This window comes from Silurus meridionalis, chromosome 28 (assembly GCF_014805685.1).
Source record: "Silurus meridionalis isolate SWU-2019-XX chromosome 28, ASM1480568v1, whole genome shotgun sequence".
In the NCBI taxonomy this organism is placed as follows: Eukaryota; Metazoa; Chordata; class Actinopteri; order Siluriformes; family Siluridae; genus Silurus; species Silurus meridionalis.
In genome coordinates, this window is record NC_060911.1 from 16,013,380 (window position 1) to 16,031,211 (window position 17,832).

A 17,832-nucleotide genomic window follows, 5' to 3' on the forward strand; every position below is an offset into this window, starting at 1 on the left:
CAATCCACGTCAAAATTCTGTACACTGCAAAAGTAGCATTTTCTGTCTTTTTATTTCCAAGATGTTGATTGACTATACACACTTGGCCCAAATTCTGTATCGTTTTATTGATCAGTTTTTTAAACCATTCATTCACCTATAATGAGCGTTTTATCTCAATCAGGGTTGAAGAGTTTTGGTACAGTATAAACACTTTGTTTCATGGCTGCAATTCCTATGAACAGTTTTTGTCCAGGTGATCAATGATAATACCAACAATGATGGATCTACGAGGTGGTATCAAAAGATTTCAAGACTAGCTCAGTACTTTGTTTTCTCTCTTTACACACCGTCACCTTTAAATTAGTCCCCTTGCACAGCAATACAGCGCCCCTAACGTTCCTGCCACTTCTGGAACATGTCCTGGAAAGTCTTTTTTTCTAAACAACTTCTGCAATTTGTGCTGGATCTTCGCAATGATGTTAAAAGGCAAACTGGATCTCCATCTTCAGGAAGACGGCGAAGTCTACAGGAGCCATATACAGCGTGTAGGGTGGGTGCTGAAGTGAGATCATGTTGTCAAACTCTGGTGTGACAGGGTGCACACGTGGTCAAAGTCAAGAGGACAATATCCTTTGGCACTGAGTCAGTGGACTTATGAAGGTTGGTGCTCCCTGTGACTGTGTGTACAGTCTTTGCTGCCATCCGCTGGCATCCTACAAAGCTAGTCTTGATGCCCCCTTGTATAATAAGTGGGGGTCTCACCCAGATGAGGACGGGTTCCCTTTGAAGTCTGGTTCCTTTCAAGGTTTCTCACCATTTCAGGAATTCTTTTCTTGTCACTGTCGCCATAGGTTTGTTCATTAGTGATAAACTTCTGGGGAGTTTTTTATGACACTAGAATTAATTGCCACAATCCAGTAAAAGTGCTATAATAATAATTGACTTGAATTTAAGTAGATTTAGACTCTATACTGGGAACAAACTTTCTTTCGGCTTCTCCCGCTAGGGGTCGCCACAGCGGATCCTCCGCACATTTGATTTGGCACATGTTTTACGCTGGATGCCCTTCCTAACGCAACCCTCCCCAATTTATCCGGGCTTGGGACCGGCACTGAGAGTGGCTGGGGGTGGTTCCCTGACCGGGGATCGAACCCGGGTCGCAGTGGTGAGAGCGCTGCATCTTAACCACTAGACCACTGGGAACATTGGGAATAAAACTGGATGACCCCAATCGCATTTGCACCTGGTGCTAATCCGCTAATGCTATTACTCATCACGGTATGTTTTTGGGATGTAGACCAGAAAACTCACAGTGCCACATATAGACTACTTGCAAAAGTTCTCACAGACATTATGGACAAGGGCGTCTGCTAAATGCTGCAGATGTATTAAGTGTTACATGCTGGTGGGGTTAAGGGTAGTTCAACACTACACAGAAATTGACCTCAGATCAGATGAAGTGAGGCTTCTGGCTTATATATGTATTCAGAATGCATTAATAATCACAACACCAAACTTGGATTTGATTGAAAATGACCTACAAAAGAGATGGAGCTGAGCTTTCAAGAGTTAATAGCCCAGTTTGGCCATTTTGGGATCCAAACTCACTACTTTGGACTCGATATATTGTACAATTATAAAAATAAAAAATAAAAACTTTTCTCTGCTTGGCTTCTTCTGTAAATATAATCAGCACCTCAGAGAAACCCAGTGCCCTGTGCTAGAACAATTCCAACCCAGCAAGCCTCCCCCCTGCGTCCTCCATTCTTGCGGCAGAAAGCTCGTCGGAGTTGTCATCGACGCCCTGCATTTGTGTTGGCTTGGCCAATTAACCATTAGCCCCTACTGACAAATCTCCGTTCAGACCTTTCATTGTTCAACACTCCATATGAATAATAGATCTGTAATCAGCAAGAGCGCTAATTATCAACAGGCATGTTGCCGCGTCAACCTGCATACATGACGAGGCGCAGTCATGGGTGCCATCCCGTGGCCCATAATGATCAGGATAATAAGCGACAATGACATCGCCCGCAGGATCTAACGGTAATGACGAGCGAAAGCATAATGATGTTAATGACTAAAACATGTCGTCCCGTGAGACCCTGCGAGACCCTGCGTCACGAGCCGACAAATGCATTTTCACCCACTTTATTGTGCTGCCTTGCGTGAGATGATAAAACGCGTAGCGTCGCATTCGATATAAGCATTTACGCTGGATAAAGGATTCTTTTCTCTGATATATTACTGATGCCTTCTCCATTTTTTGTGAGTGTACAGATACGTACACTTTGTTCCTAAGGCTTTATCAAACTTTTTTGTTTTATATTTCATCTCTCTGTCAAGCAGTACTCAGAATCAATTCCTCATTGCTCATAGAAAAGAATTGTTCAAGTTCTAAAAATAAATAAATAAATAAAAATCTCATAGCCGAACACAATTCCAGGATATGCTGTAAAGAAAAGAAAATGGTGATAACCCTTGGAAAATCCATGAAGTCCTCGCTGTAATCTGATATAGGCCAACACTGCCGAATAACTTTGGATTCCGAATAGACAGAAGACTTTCAGATCAGACTCCTAGCAGCTGATTTAGACGGATTTGCATTGGAATGCTTTTTGGAGACATGCACACCCAACAGGCATAATGTTATGACCTGAAAAGAGGAGAACACTGATTATCTCTTCATCGAGGCACCTGTCAGTGGTTGGATATATTTAACAGCAAGTGAACATTTAGTACTCAAAGTTAAAATGTGTTTAAAGCAGAAAAATGAGCGAGCATATAAAATTTGAGCAAGTTTGGTTGTCTAGACGACTGGGTCAGAGCATCTCCAAAACTCTTTCAAGTTTTTGATTTTGAGTTGTACTAGTAGACCTGGACTTGTTCCAGCACCATGAAGATCTTCTTTCTATGGTTTGAAGTGAGAGATGCTATAGATGGTCTCACTATAAAGGTCCAACTTCAACTCTGAACACCTTTAGGAAGAATGTAAATGCCGACTGCACCCCAGGTCTCCTCACCTTCTCTCCTACACTAGTAACTGACCTACTACTGAAACACCCTTGTGGCTGAATGAATCTCATACAAATCTCCACAAAATCTACTGGAACATCTTCAGAAGAATGAAGGTTATAATAAACACTAAAACAAACTAAATGTTGAATTGGATTTTTAGGAAGCACATGATGCCAGGTGCCCACAAAATATACATTTTAAATATACATATACTGTACATAACACACACACACACACACACACACACACACACACACTTGCAGTTGTTATTACCTTAGCAGGAAGCTATGGTGTCACATGTTCTCTGTGCAAGTTCTTTGAAAAGTCCCTTTAGTATCAGTTGCTGATTCTAATTAAAGTGACTGGTTTCACACTGGTATTTTGCTTGTAAGAATGAGATCAAAATCATAAACCCAGCGCAACTTCACTCTTGCTAAAGAACAATTCAGTAGAATGGGTTCTCTGAGAACACTGATTCCGTATGTCAACATCCTCCTAGTGGGGGAAAAACTGAATAAGGTGGCATTGTGGGGTTTTTAGTTCAACTGTTCGAGAAGTAAGAAGTAAGACACGGTGAATTTAACCAGCATAAAGATGTTTTGCATTATGACTAAAGATAATTGAACACTTTCAATGATCCAGAAACAATTGCCTCGAAGGGAAGAGTGGACTTCACGCATTAATGCAGCTTTACTTCTACTCACCATGATGGCTGTGATGAGCTAGGAGAACAGTGAGATCTGTAGTTTTAGAAGGTTTTCATTATATACCTGTTGCTAGTTGACAGCAATGGAAGCAGCTCTGTGGGAGCACCACCAAACTGACCCCTCTTGAACAAGACAAATGAGACAATTGAATTTAGTTGTTTTGAATCTTCCATGTCCTGGTAATGTGGGAAGTGGGAAGTGGGAAGTGGTAGTTCAGTGGTAGCACCACCTAAACTGCCCCTGCTGGGCTCTTGAGCAAGGACACTAACCCTCAACTGCTACATTGTAAAAATGAGACAAATGTGAGTCTCTCTTTAAATGTAATTGTAAGTGAACTTTACAGGTGAAGAAAAGTGCTTTTGTACATTTCCCACCTAGCAAAAGTGACTGGTTCCCAAAAGACCTCAAAACACAACATGGATTTAAGGAAAGAAACTCAACGCTTAAACCATTCTGCCCTATCTGCATAACCTGCATATCTGCCCATTTTGTTTTACTACATGGCTCGGTTCTTGGTCTGTTCTTATTTCGCTTATATTTAAAATCAATATGAGGGGGATCTTTGCTTAATGCTTCCCTGTCCTTTTTTTGGGAAAATCATGGCCATTTTAGATCTCATCGAGCTCGGTTAAATGAGGCGTCTATTAGGGTGTCAGGACAAAAACGACAGTACGCATGGCTACGCTGTGTTTTGCTAACTGCGCAATATGCCGTGAATGAGATGTTAGCTAATCAGCAGAGCCACAGCAACCACATCGAGCAGGCTAATGCGGTTAAAAACCTAATGTTGCAGAAAGCATTATGGAGAGCATAATAAGGTATTGATTAAGTATATTCCAGAGTAAACAGACTACATCCTTAATTAATAATTGGAATAATTTCATGGCCTCCTGCGTTGTCTAGTTCATGTTTATTGGTCTGGCCAATCATGTGCCTATAGTCAAATGAAGAAGGTTATGTTTATAATGGGCCATTTTAATGACTTAAAATGTCAGAGGTGGCCAATATAGCTAGAATTAGTTAGCATATCAATCTGCAATGTGCAGATACGCATGAACTTTGGAGTTTTGAGTCACACTCATCTGACAATACATTAGGATTATTGAAAGCACATCACAAATGATATAATCCAGTTTGTTTAATTTGTTAATTTAATTTTTTCATCAATTTAGCCTAAACAAAAACACACACACACACACACACACACACACATGATGTGTGTGTGTATGTGTGTGTGTGTGTGTGTGTGTATATATATATATATATATATATATATATATATATATATATATATATATATATAATTTCCCTAGTTAGCAAGCAATTGAAATCAAACCCTCTTGGTGACCACAGCCCTGAGAATCTGATTAAAAAATAAAGTCAAGGTCATCTTTATTATTTACCCTGACCAGCGACCTTGGTCAATGCATAGTAACACGTCTGGTTGAAATTCACCACTGCCAAAGCTCTTAAAAGTCTGTAAAACTAATGGCCTGGATACTCCCATCTCCTGTACGCTGTGTCAAGTCATTACAGGGTACCAAGTCATTAGCTGATGGTGCACCCATTAATTATGGCTAAAGAGAGATGGGGAGAGGCACAAGAGAGATGGATCGCATATAGATGGTCAGTACTCTGGGTCGCTTTTCTTTTTTTTTTTTTTAGCTTCACTGATTCCTGCTGCTCAATTCATCCATTCTCTGTCAAAACTCTGCTGAGTATTTAAGGTGTGAAACCAAATGTATCTGCGGCTATAGATTAGGGCAATGAAGGCAGCCTGGTGGAAAAAAAATGCTATATCTAGTCAGCAACATGTCCAGTGGGTTCTAATTGCAACCAGCACACATATCTTTTAGTCAATAATCAATTATCATCTACTGCTTGACCAGCTAAACCAGCACTGAACCCAGTAGCAGAAACCCCAAGACACAAAAAAATCCTATGTAGATTTCATGCAGAACCAATTTCCATCTGAGGAACCCTTAAGAAACAAGAGCTAACCAGTGTAACCTGATGAAACCAGCATGGCTAACCAGTAAAGCTGATGATCATAATGGTACAAGGTTATTATAGTTTAAATAATATTACTTGTTTCTAATTGATTTTTTTTCTAGTTAGTTTTAATGATGCAATATGGACATACATTTATAGACACCTGAGGATGTTGTTTTTGAACATCCCATTCCACACTGTGTGTCTTATAATAATGTTCTGGGAAGATGTTTCACTAGATTTTGAAGTATACTGTACAAGGGGTAAGAAAATTCAGGTACTGATGTAGGTGAGACTTTGTGGACCATAATGCAATGAATACCCAACTAAAATAGACCAGTCAAGAGAACCAAACCAACCGGAGTATTAGTTCATAGTTTGAGCAAGCTGAACTGGTCTGATTCAAAACAATGAACAAAACAATCTGGAGCTAGCATGGTTTTTAGCAAACTAGCATTAACAAAAACTATAGCAACATCTATTTAATGGTTTATGTCGAGTAGTTTACTGGATAGACAGCATACTCTTAGCGTTTTTTCATCCAACAGTAAAAAAACATCACTTGCAAATCCATAGTATAACAATGCGTGCTTATTAAAATGCATTGTAAATGTCAAAGAATCAATAGTTAGTGGGGTGATTAAGTTTTACATTCCCAAATGGAACGAATCGTTTATAATCACGTGACCGAGTGAATACACTTCTCCGGAGGAAACCAATCGGTTTGGAAACATTTACATTTAATGGGACTGGGCAAGCACCCTTATCTTGATCAATTAGGGTTAAGAGCTTTGCTTAAGGGACCAACAATGTCAGCTTAGAAGTGCTGAGATCTGAACTCACAACCTTCTGATTACAAGTTCAGTACCTTACCAAGCTACCACTTCCAATACCACATCTCTTTACTGAGGGACCCATCCCTGATCATCCACTATATATAATGTATATTTATATAAAGAAAGAACCAGTGCTCACCAGCAAGCTCACAAAACACATTACACACATTAGCCAATCACAGGTCACAGGATATTGACTTTTTCCCCCTTCAAAGAAATTCATCACGTCACTTGGTTGACTTCCAGAGTCCATGCCAATGTTATAAAACAGCACTAATGCAGGTTTGGAAATAATTGCTTCCATCATTTTACTGCTGCATCCGATGGCAACTTGTCAGGGAAAATACTTTTGAGCTGGAATGATCGTCTGAAATCACACTCTCAAAACAAATGAGATGAATGTGTTTAATACGCAATAACGGATTCATCTGCCAGAAGCCATACAAACAAATAAATAAACAAACAAGTAAAACATAAATAAGTTTAACCAAATGTGTGCCACATTGGTTGGTTAAGAAGTAAACAGGAGAACACCATGGCATTGTTCCAATGATTACATACACTGATTTGTATTGTATTGCCAATGATTACAAACGTTCTTCTTAAACGTCTCATTCCACATTTAGTCCCCATTTACTGTTATAATAAACGCCACTCTTCTAGGAAGATGTTCCACTAGATTTTAAAAAGATTGGTGTGAGATTTATTTAGCCACGGGTTCAGGTATTGATGTATGTGAGGACGTGAGGAAGCCTGGGGTGTAGGCAATTCATCCCCGAGGTGTTCAATAGGTTTAAAGCTCTGTAGCAGGAGATCTTCATGGAGCTGGCTTTGTGCACTTTGGGTCATGGTGCAACACTTTTGTGTCTCCTAGTTGAAGCAAAAGGAAAAAAAAAAATCACAATTATACAATTGTGTGCCTCCAGCTTTGTGTCAAGAGACATAAATAACTGAAAAGTCCGGTGTCTGGATCTCAGGAGTTAAAACGTACTTTTGTTTAAAACATTGTGAGTTCAAACCCCAGCTCCACCAAGTTGTGCCCTTGAGGTTGCATAAATATGATAAGTGTAAATAGCTCTGGATAAAGGTGGAAATGTAAATATGATTGATCTTTTTTAAAGAATAACACATCATACTTGTTTGTCGTATTGTTTCTATACCTTTAATTTTGTGGAACATCTATAGCAACAAGTTAGTTCCTGTTCTTCAGAAGATGTTGAACTTCTGTTCAAATCCCATCACCACCAAAGTTCCTCTGATGAAACTCGTGTGCGAGTCTCATGTCATTTTGGGAACAATGCTATAACACATTCTGGTCATTTTAAGCCTAAATCATGGGTCCTAAAGTGGTTTCAATTGTTACCACCTACTTTTTCGGTACTCATCAGTTTCAGCACTTGAAATGAGTTCCAGAACAAATGACAGACGAGTACTTGGAAGTTCGATAAGGGCGTCTCCCAAAAGCTGCAAATGTAAACGTAAAGAAAACTTCACAGTATCAACAATTACATAAATTTTTTTGTTGAACTTATTCATGCAGAAAGTCCCTAAAAACATCCGTCCAATCAGAATCAAGATCCATCAAAAAAAAAACTAAGTAGATTAAAACAATTTTCACTGTTAGTGGTGCTGGGAAGCAGTTAGCATGACAGACTGTTAGCTGCCAAGCACCCCCTCACAATCCCTCCTTTGCCCCTGACTGTCTGATTAACTGATATTTCACAGCATGCTAAGCAGGGAAGTGGGTTGACGCTAACAATATGGCAGGCGTAGAACATGAGGCAGCCAAAGCACACCCATGGTCTCTTCATACACCGGATGATTGTCCTTAAAAATGAAAATGATTTCAGATGGTGGAGATCTGAGAAGCATCCAGGCTTGAATTCCAGAGAGGGGATTTTTATTTATTGTAGTGGTGAGAGATGATCTCTACATTCTGTGTAAACACCAGGGCATGGTCAACAAGGCAAGACGTAATGTAAATGTAAATGTTGTGGTTTCCAAAGGGGGAAGGACACTCTGAGATGGAGCCTCCTGGAGTGCTCGAAACTATGCTGACACAACAGATGTTTTCCCTATTAACATAGCTGCTGTGCTTGCAGCCACTTCTTTTCTTTTCCAGTGAACTAATGATCATTGTAGGTAACACATGCATCTGATGCTAGACTTGGAAAAATCCATTCATCTTTCGAAACTCTTCCGTTCCATGCCTGTGTCAAGGCTGGACTGAGTCAGCCGAGTGCCGTAACGTATGAAAAAACAAGCCACGCAAGCTCTGATCATGGAGCGTAAAATTCCAAACACGTGACAAGCACAAGATTTACAACAGATACATTCTTTTCTTCTTCTTCTTCTTTTTTTTTTTTTTTTTTTTACAAATAAAGATTTCGGCACGTTTTGCCACAAGGGAACGTATACGGGGAACGCAATTCCATTAGATAGCTTCACAAAATGGGATTGAATCAAACCAAAAAACGGAAAGGCAGATATACGACTTGTTTCACTTCATTAAAGAGAAGCGGGTTGGAGGATAGATGAAGACAGTGAAAGAGCGAAAGAGAGATGGAGCGATGGAGGGAAAGGAATGTGTATGTGTATGTGTGTGTGTTGGATTTGTGTGTTTGTTACATAGAAAGTACCTTAGCTGAATCCTGAAGGCTTTTGAATATCAAAATGTACTAGACACTGTGAGAAATCAAGCAAAAGAGAGATGGAACGAGCAGAGAGGGGAGGAGAAAAAAAAGAAAGAGCGAAACAGAATAGAGCAGGAGGAGGACGAGAAGGAGGAGTGAGCAAGTGATGGCGAGAGAGCGCGGGAGGGAGAGAGAGCAAGAGCGAGAGAGAGAGAGAGAGAGAGAGAGAGAGAGAGAGAGAGAGAGCTAGCGGGAGGAAAGCGAGAGAGCTCGGCTGAATTGTGAGTGGCTCACGACACTTAGTGAACAGAAGGTGTTTCTGCATGCACTGGCATTGCACTACTCTGCTGCAAGGGCTCCAGCTCGTCTCTCTCTTTCTCGTTTCTCTCGCTCTCTCACTCTCTCTCTCGCTCTCTCTCTCTCTTGGTCTATTCTCTCAACAAACCAGCCCTGCCTTTCAGCCTCTATGCCTCAGCATCTCCCCTCAGCAACAGCCTTTCGCTCAGCACTCGTAAAATAAGCGTTTCCAAAAAGAGGGCTCACAGCAAACCAGGCTAAGAGGACGCTGGACTACCAAAATAACAAAAAAAAGAAAAAGAAAAAAAATGCCAGGGGGGCTAACATTCGTCTCAGATGAGTGCTTATTTCTGAGGAGCTGTCCACCGAGAGAGCGATGACCAGTCTGATGGATACCACCTTCTTAACCACTTCAAGTAACGGACTTTGATTTTGGACACAAAAAGAGAGTTCTGTTTCGACTTCCTTCGTTTCGAACGTGTACCTGTTTTTTTTTTTGTTTTTTTATCTCGCTCTAATCAGCGCAGCAGTCACTGCAGAGAAGCGCGAGAGGGAGGACGGTGCTCATGCATGCAGTCTGGGCAGCTTGCATATCCTGCGAGTGCGCTGAATGCCACTTGGATTCCTCCACTTTCTGGCTCTTTCACTCGAGGAGAAACAAGACATTGTAAGTCTGCCAGATTTTGGTAGCTGCTGAAAAGGAGGGGGGAGGCTGCATTCGTACCGCACTAGGATCTTTTTTATATTCACACCTAATTATTGCGGGCACAAAGGGAGCTGCTGAATAGAGGTTGTCAGCCTCTGGAAAAAAAAAGGGGGTGAGTAGGATTACTGTTTTATGCGATTCAGGAAGAATGCTTTTTCGCCCTGGGCTGTTTCTCCTCTCGCTTCCCAATCTAACATGATTGAAATGACTTTGCCGTTCGCCCGTATTGACTTTTTTCTTTTCCATCCGGCCAGATTTTAGTAACAAATCACAATCAGCCAAACCCCATTAAAACGAAAGGCGAATAAAAAAAAAATCATGTCGCTCACAATGAGACAAATCTAAGAGATTCAATGAACTTCTTCTTTACAACACTGCAGGATATTCATGCTGATGGATTTCCTTCTAATTGGTCTGTATTTAAAGTGGACGCTAAGAAAGCCCCCTGGGTTGTTACTGTGCTCTCTGGGCATCCTTTTGAAAATGATTCCCCTGGTAGGGGGGAGCTGTCCGAGGTTGTGCCGCTGCGACAGCAGGCTCCTCTACTGCGAGGGGCTTAACTTGACGGACATTCCGCACAATCTGAGCAGCGCCACCGGCTTGTCCCTGCGGGAGAACAACATCTCGGAGCTGCGCGAGGGGCATTTCTTCAGCCTGTCGCAGCTCACCTGGCTTTACTTGGATCATAACAACATTGAGTACGTCGAGGAGAATGCCTTCGAAAGGCTGAGGAGGATTAAAGAATTGGACCTAAGTTCCAATCGAATCGAGAGCCTGTCTAATGGAACCTTTAGACCCCTACCCAATTTGCGCATCTTGGATTTATCCTACAACAGATTACAGTCCTTGGAGCCAGACCTTTTCCATGGACTTAGGAAGCTTACCAATTTGCATTTACGCTACAATGCCCTAAAATTCGTGCCTGTACGGATCTTCCAGGACTGCAGAAGTATGCAGTTTCTGGATTTGGGGTACAACCAGCTGCAGAGCCTGGCCCGAAACTCATTCGCTGGTCTTTTTAAGCTGACTGAGCTGCATCTGGAGCACAATGAGCTGGTGAAAATAAACCTTGCCCACTTTCCCCGCCTCATCTCGCTGCGTACTCTCTACATGCGTAATAACAAGGCCACCATTGTGGTCAGCACCCTAGACTGGACATGGCACTTCCTGGAAAAAATCGATTTCTCAAACAACGACATTGAATACATCGAGCCACATGTCTTTGAGAGCGTGCCAAACCTCAAGGAGCTTATGCTGGACTCGAATAAGCTGACATATGTGGACCAGCGCATTTTAGGCTCCTGGACATCCCTGGGAAGCATCACCTTGTCAGGAAATGCATGGGAATGCAGCCGCAATGTCTGCGCCCTGGCCTCCTGGCTGAGCAGCTTCCAGGGCCAACGTGACAGTGCCTTGCAATGCACCAGCCCGGACATGGCCCAAGGCGAGGACATACTGGACGCTGTTTATGCCTTCCAGCTATGCGAGGACGGCATTGAGGCCACCACCCAGACCTACACCACCACTAGAGACCTGGCCCGAGGCTCCATTTTTAAAGGTCCCACCAGGACACCATATGACCTGCAAGACATAGAAGGTGGCGAGGTTGTGACCAATTCCTTTACAGTGACCGCAGCTACCGATGACCCGGAGAGCACCATGCAAATCCACAAGGTAGTGACAGGCACCATGGCACTCATCTTCTCATTTTTGATTGTAGTGCTCATGCTTTATGTGTCTTGGAAGTGTTTCCCAGCTGGTGTGAGGCAGATGAGACAGTGTTTCAGTAACCAGCGACGCAAGCAAAAGCAAAAGCAGACCATGCAGCAGATGGACACAATGTCTACTCCCGAATATTATGTCGACTACAAGCCCAACCACATCGAGGGGGCCCTCGTCATCATCAATGAATACGGATCCTGCACATGCCAGCAACAGGCATCTCGAGAGTGCGAGGTGTGACATTCTGGCTGCTGGACATCTTGCAATCACAAATTGTCCTGGATCGACGTTCATGAGGACATGGCTTTTACACTGCATCACACTGTGCTGCTTTTTTAAGGAGGCTTGATGGCACATTTAGGGGGGAGAAGACAACCACAGGACAAGGCCCAGGATTTACAGCTAGGTGGCAGAGGTTTTTTTTTTTTCCCACCAATGGACATGGTTTCAGGGACTGGTTTACAAGCAGAAACTTTTGAGGAATTACGGGGACTAACAAAGGTCAAGTTCTTGCGCGTGGATATTCGAGCTTTAATATATCTTTCTACAGCAGAAGATTTAAAGCTGATGTGGACATTAATGAAAACATGCTTTTTTTTTTAATTGTGGTATCAAAAAAAATCTAAATGGGTAAAAAAAAAAGTCTGTGTAAAATATGTTCAAATGCAGAAATGCAAGCGTGGGAAATAAAAATACAAGAAGCTATCTTATTTCTTTTTGTAAAATCATGAAACAAATGTTTAAATAAATGATAATTAAAAAAAAGCAATTCACAGTAGTCAGGTCTGGAGATGAGCAGAAGCTTAGAAGGGGAAGGAAGAGTGGTAGGTTTCACGGTGCTGTATTTAAACAGATGATCATTACTTCGGGTTTTAAGATGTAAAGCCTCATTCTGAAATTCAGAATTTAGATCTCCCCCTCTTTCTCTCTTTCTCTCAGTTGGTCTGATTCTCACCGTATGTGAGGAATAATCACTGTGCAGATTTGTTACCGTTTTGGTTGTTTTTTTTTTTATCTACGCCAATTGCGATTACGTTTATTAGCGGAGGAAACTATAAAAGAAGCGACGCATGACGCATTTAGATCAGATGGTGCGCCATCTTTTACTCGGTCATGTCATGATATGGTAGGCTGTTAGACAGAAAAAAAAAAAAACAGGACAAGGGTGTTTTAAGAATAAAACCTATGCCTATTGTTTTCTCGTATTTGACAGTGGTGAAATCAGAGCGAGACGCAAAACAAAGCCTTAATATTCACCTAGAAATGAAAGACATCCCGCAAATCTACTGTGAATCTTCGAGGTGTTTGTCGAGTTTGTGGAGTTGACGTGTGTCCCGTGGCTTCGGCAGACAGCCCCAAGAAATTGTGTTTTTTGCAAAAGACGGTGTAGACTGCTCTCTAGTGTCACAGCACCAGCAGTAGTGAGAGCAAGCCCTTGACGTGTCTTACCTTTTCAACATGCTAGAACGTGTGTGTGTGTGTGTGTGTGTGTGTGTGTGTGTGTGTGTGAGAGAGAGAGAGAGTACTCGTCGGCTCAGCTGCAGACTAAAATCTGGCATTCAGAGCACAAAGCATGGTCCGTGGAAGTAAACAAGGAAAGCTCTAAAGGCGAAAGCCTCGTCGACAATCTCCCACCGTCACTCCGGATCTTTTCTGTCATCGCTACGTGAAGCTCGAGTGTTGAAGGGGTCAGAATGTTTAAGCAGCTGTCTTTTATATCCGATTGTTTGAGCCAGGATTGAGAAAATTCATGTTTAAGACTGTTCTTTTGCATGTGTGGCTTGTGAGAAAAAAGAAAACTGTGTCGAGATCTGAGCAGGGATTTTTATAAAGCTGAGACAAAAAAACCTGACAAACCCTGAATATCTTTGGGAATTGATTTGAATCGAAACTGTTCTATTTTCACCACTGTATTTCACCACGAAAAGCTAAGCCAAAATAAATTCATGTATGAAACGTATTCCGATTATTGTATGCACAATGTGGCAACTTTTATTTACTTTTACAATTTACTTTTCCTGCTGGATCCAGTTCATGTTTGTTTTCTTTCTGGGAGGCGATTCAAACTTAAATACTTACATTTATGGCATTTTGGCAAACGCCCTTTTCCAGAGCAGTTGAGTATCGAGGGCCTTGCTCAAGGACCCAGGAATGGTAGCTTGGTGGTGATGGGATTTGAACTCATTCAAGGTCTAATGCCTTAACCACTGAACTACCACTTATATACTACATATAAATGTTTTGTGGTCAAAGTCGTCTGGATTATTTTTTTACCAAATCTACGTTCATCACATCATATAACTTATGTTATCAATCTATCTAAAATTAGGGCTGTAGCTTGGAGCCTCTGATCAACGAGACGAGCACGGTGGCAGAAGCAGAATGAATGATTGCAAATAGTGAGTGAAGAAAGCATTGTCGACGCTCATGATCTTCTTTTCACACTGCTCCATTGAGTTCTGAGAAACAATGCGCTCCGAATAGCACAATAGCACCACGGACAGCGCCGCAAATATCAACAATGCCTTCGTGCAGGCAATTTCTAGAGGCCTCTCGCGTGCAATTTCACTCACTGATGAATACCGTCCTACCCCAATAATAATTTCTCCTCATCTTTAGAGCCCTTTGGCTTATTTTATATCAATCTTGCATGGCGTGGTAACTCCGCAGCCAATGCCTGGTTGGCAGTTGTATTGATCTCCTCCTCGGAATGCTGAGGGGTCATGAATTTTTGAGGAGTTGGGATTCTGGATTCCGCAGACCAACCACAACCTCTACTGCCTGTTTAGTGTCATGAAATATCCTCACTGGAGATTTTGCTTCCAACTGAGCTTATTTTTCACAGAATTATAATGAAGATTCATAAAGTTGGAAAGAGATAATGGTGATTAACCTCTGCCATGATGCCTCCTAACTCCCATATTTTTCCTCTTAGTAAAACTAATATAAGTAGACTGGTGTTTGAAACCGAAAACATTTAATCCCACACCATGGGATTAGCATTGCTAGCACTTCCACACCTTCAATAAGAAAGGGTTCTAACAATGTGCTTCTCACAACGAGTTTTATAAGAAAATCACAGCATGGTGACGTGGCCTCATAGGGGGTTATAAGGGGAAAAACATAAATAATGGAAATGTAATAAATAGCACTGATAAATATTGGGGCATTGGGAATATTGAAGTGTAATGAATAATGAAGTGTGAAAAATACCAAAACAACAACAAAAAAACAAAGTGTTGGGATTACTATATTAAAAAGAATACTGTAAGAAAGAAATGAAAGAAATACCAAACAAAAATAACACTAAAGAGTATGGAATACTGAAGTGTAATGAATGATAGAAGTGAGGTGTAAGGAAAACCAACCAGAAAGATTACTGAAATGTTTGGAATGCTGAAGTGTAAATAATATTAAAGTGATGGGAATACTGAAGTGTAAGAAACACTAGAGATTTGAGAATATTGAAATGTTTGGAATGCTGAAGTGTAAATAATATTAAAGTGATGGGAATAGGGAAGGTTTAGGAATACCAACGTGTTTGGAATACTGAAGTGTTAAATATAAGGATTGTGGAAATACTCAAGAAAAGAATACACAGTTTTTGGGAATATTGAAATGCAAGGAATACTGAAGTGGTGGGGATCCTGACATGTTAGTGACACCGGATACTGTAGTGTTCGGTATAGTTAAGCCTTGGGAATACTAAAGCATTTGGAATAGTGCATTCCTCAATAAACTGAAAAATGCCAACACTTTGCTTGCAAGAATGATCTGGGAATACTGATTACATGCATGAATCAGGCAACTTTTCCTGCTTCTCTAAAACGAGTGCAGGATCTTGCCATTGAAATGCATTTTGTTCAGTCGGGAGATTTTTACAGAGTGAAACCAATCATCAGACAACACCAAGGTTTTTCCGTAAGATCTGAAAAAAAATGCAAAAAAAAAGCACGGAATCCGGTGTTCCCTGTGTCAGCTGGCCTCGGTTCAGAGGATAATTTTGAGCTAATATTAAATGGTAATTATGATCAATTGTTTGGTTAATTCTATCAGTTTAGTGCGAGTGACAATAAAAACAACACAACAGAGAGAAACATGAACTGGCTACCGATTGGAAAACAAACAAACAAATAGATTGTGAACATTGTACATTTGGGGAAATGTGTGTGTGTGTGTGTGTGTGTGTGTGTGTGTGTGTGTGTGTGTGTGTGTGTGTGTGTGAGAGAATATTTAGCCTTTGGCGAGCACCCAGAAACAGTCACCAGGACTTTAGAGAGATTCATGGACACAGTGAGGAGTTAAATGGCCTACAGCAACACAACTGCACTTTCATTTAGAAACCAAAGCACCTAGAGTTCAGATCGATCGCGCTGAAGTTGTAAATTTGGTGCTCAGTTCAAGGTCTCGAATACTCCAGCACTACCAAGTCCTCTGAATGAGAGTGTATAGTGACATGCTAAACATCTCCTTCAAATATAAACAACATCTATAAAAAAAAACCCTCAACCTTAACATTCCATAGAACATCATTTCAAGAGGATCTGAAAAGACTTTCTGAAAGAACGCAATCCTGAACCAAGTTCTTCTTGCTATCTGAGTTGACTGACTGACTCTGTCCTCTAACACAATGCTCGAGCAGAAACCTGAACAGAGACGGAGAGAGCAGTGTGTCACTGCTGTCATCTCGGCGCCACACAAACAATAAGCGAACACAATCATCTCACTGCGCACTAATTAAGCGATGATTCAAACCCGTTCGCCACTGAAACTGTCGGGACATTCAGGATAATGAATCGTTTTTTTAATACACAAAAGCCCTGTGAAAGTAAAAGCTCCAGCTTAATTCTCCAACAAGCCCCGCGAGCTGATTCACTGTTTATGGCATTAAAGGATGCGTTTATTCAGAGTGACGTACAAGTAAACAGATGAAGGGCCCAAGAGTGGCAGCTTGGTGGTGGTCCTGGGATTTGAACTTGTGACCTCCTGTTCTACAGTCCAATGCCAGTATTCTGATTTATAATGCATTTGTCCGAATTACACATCTGTTTTTAATGTTGTAGAGTTGTAAGGAATACTGTTGTGTAAGATACTGTACTAAAGTGTTGGGAACAATGAAGTGTTAGGAATACGGTAATGTAGGATATGCTAAAGCATTGGGAATACGGAAGTGTGAGATATACTATAGATTTGGGAAAACTGAAGTGTTGAGAATACTGTTATGTAAGATATACTAAAGTGTTGGGAAAACTGGAGTGTTTGGCATATTGTAATGCAAGATATACTAAAGTGTTGGGAATACTGTAAAGTAGGATTTACTAAAGTGTTGGAAATATAGTAGTGTAAGATATACAGTACTGAAGTGTTGGGAAAACTGTAGTGTAAGATATACTAAAGTGTTGGGAATATTGTAGTGTTGGAAATACTGAAGTTTCTTTCTTATGAGGTTTTGGGGAGTTTTTCTTGCACTGGTTCACTCAGAGAGAAACATATAGGGACTCATTTAGAAATCTAAAATTAAAACATTCTATTTAATTCTGTAAAGCAGTTTTGGGGCAGTTTCCATTGTTGCCACATTAATACAATTAAATTTAATTATTGCCTAAATGTCAGCAGTAGTGGGTGAAGTCATTGCAGATGATGTAAATTATGGCATGTCTACCAAAAGAGTGCAAAATATACAGCAGTGAAAGCAAACAATCTGTTCTGAATATGAAATGTCTGGGTTTTCTACCTCAAGGAGTCAAGTGTAATATAGAACTTACACTAGACCCGAAACTGTTCCAGCATGACTCAAAGTGCACAACTCCAGCTCCATGAATATATGCTTCCCATGGGTTGGCATGGAAGATGTTCCTGCTATCTTCTGAGATTCGACCTCAACCCTATTGGACACCTTAAATGAATTGGAACGACCCCAGGCCTCCTCCCCTCACCTT

General features: G+C 41.1%; 2 protein-coding genes across 2 annotated transcripts in view; one reads left to right on the top strand and one right to left on the bottom strand.

The window, feature by feature from the left end:
- The window catches only part of LOC124381294 (catenin alpha-2), a 267,639-nt gene that overhangs the window by 102,201 nt on the left and 147,606 nt on the right, over nt 1–17,832 (bottom strand). The window lies entirely within an intron of this gene.
- On the top strand, nt 9,401–12,535 carry lrrtm1 (leucine rich repeat transmembrane neuronal 1). The gene has a single exon (XM_046842775.1). It carries the CDS (start codon nt 10,559–10,561, stop codon nt 12,131–12,133), a length of 1,575 nt encoding a protein of 524 aa, XP_046698731.1. The 5' UTR covers nt 9,401–10,558; the 3' UTR covers nt 12,134–12,535.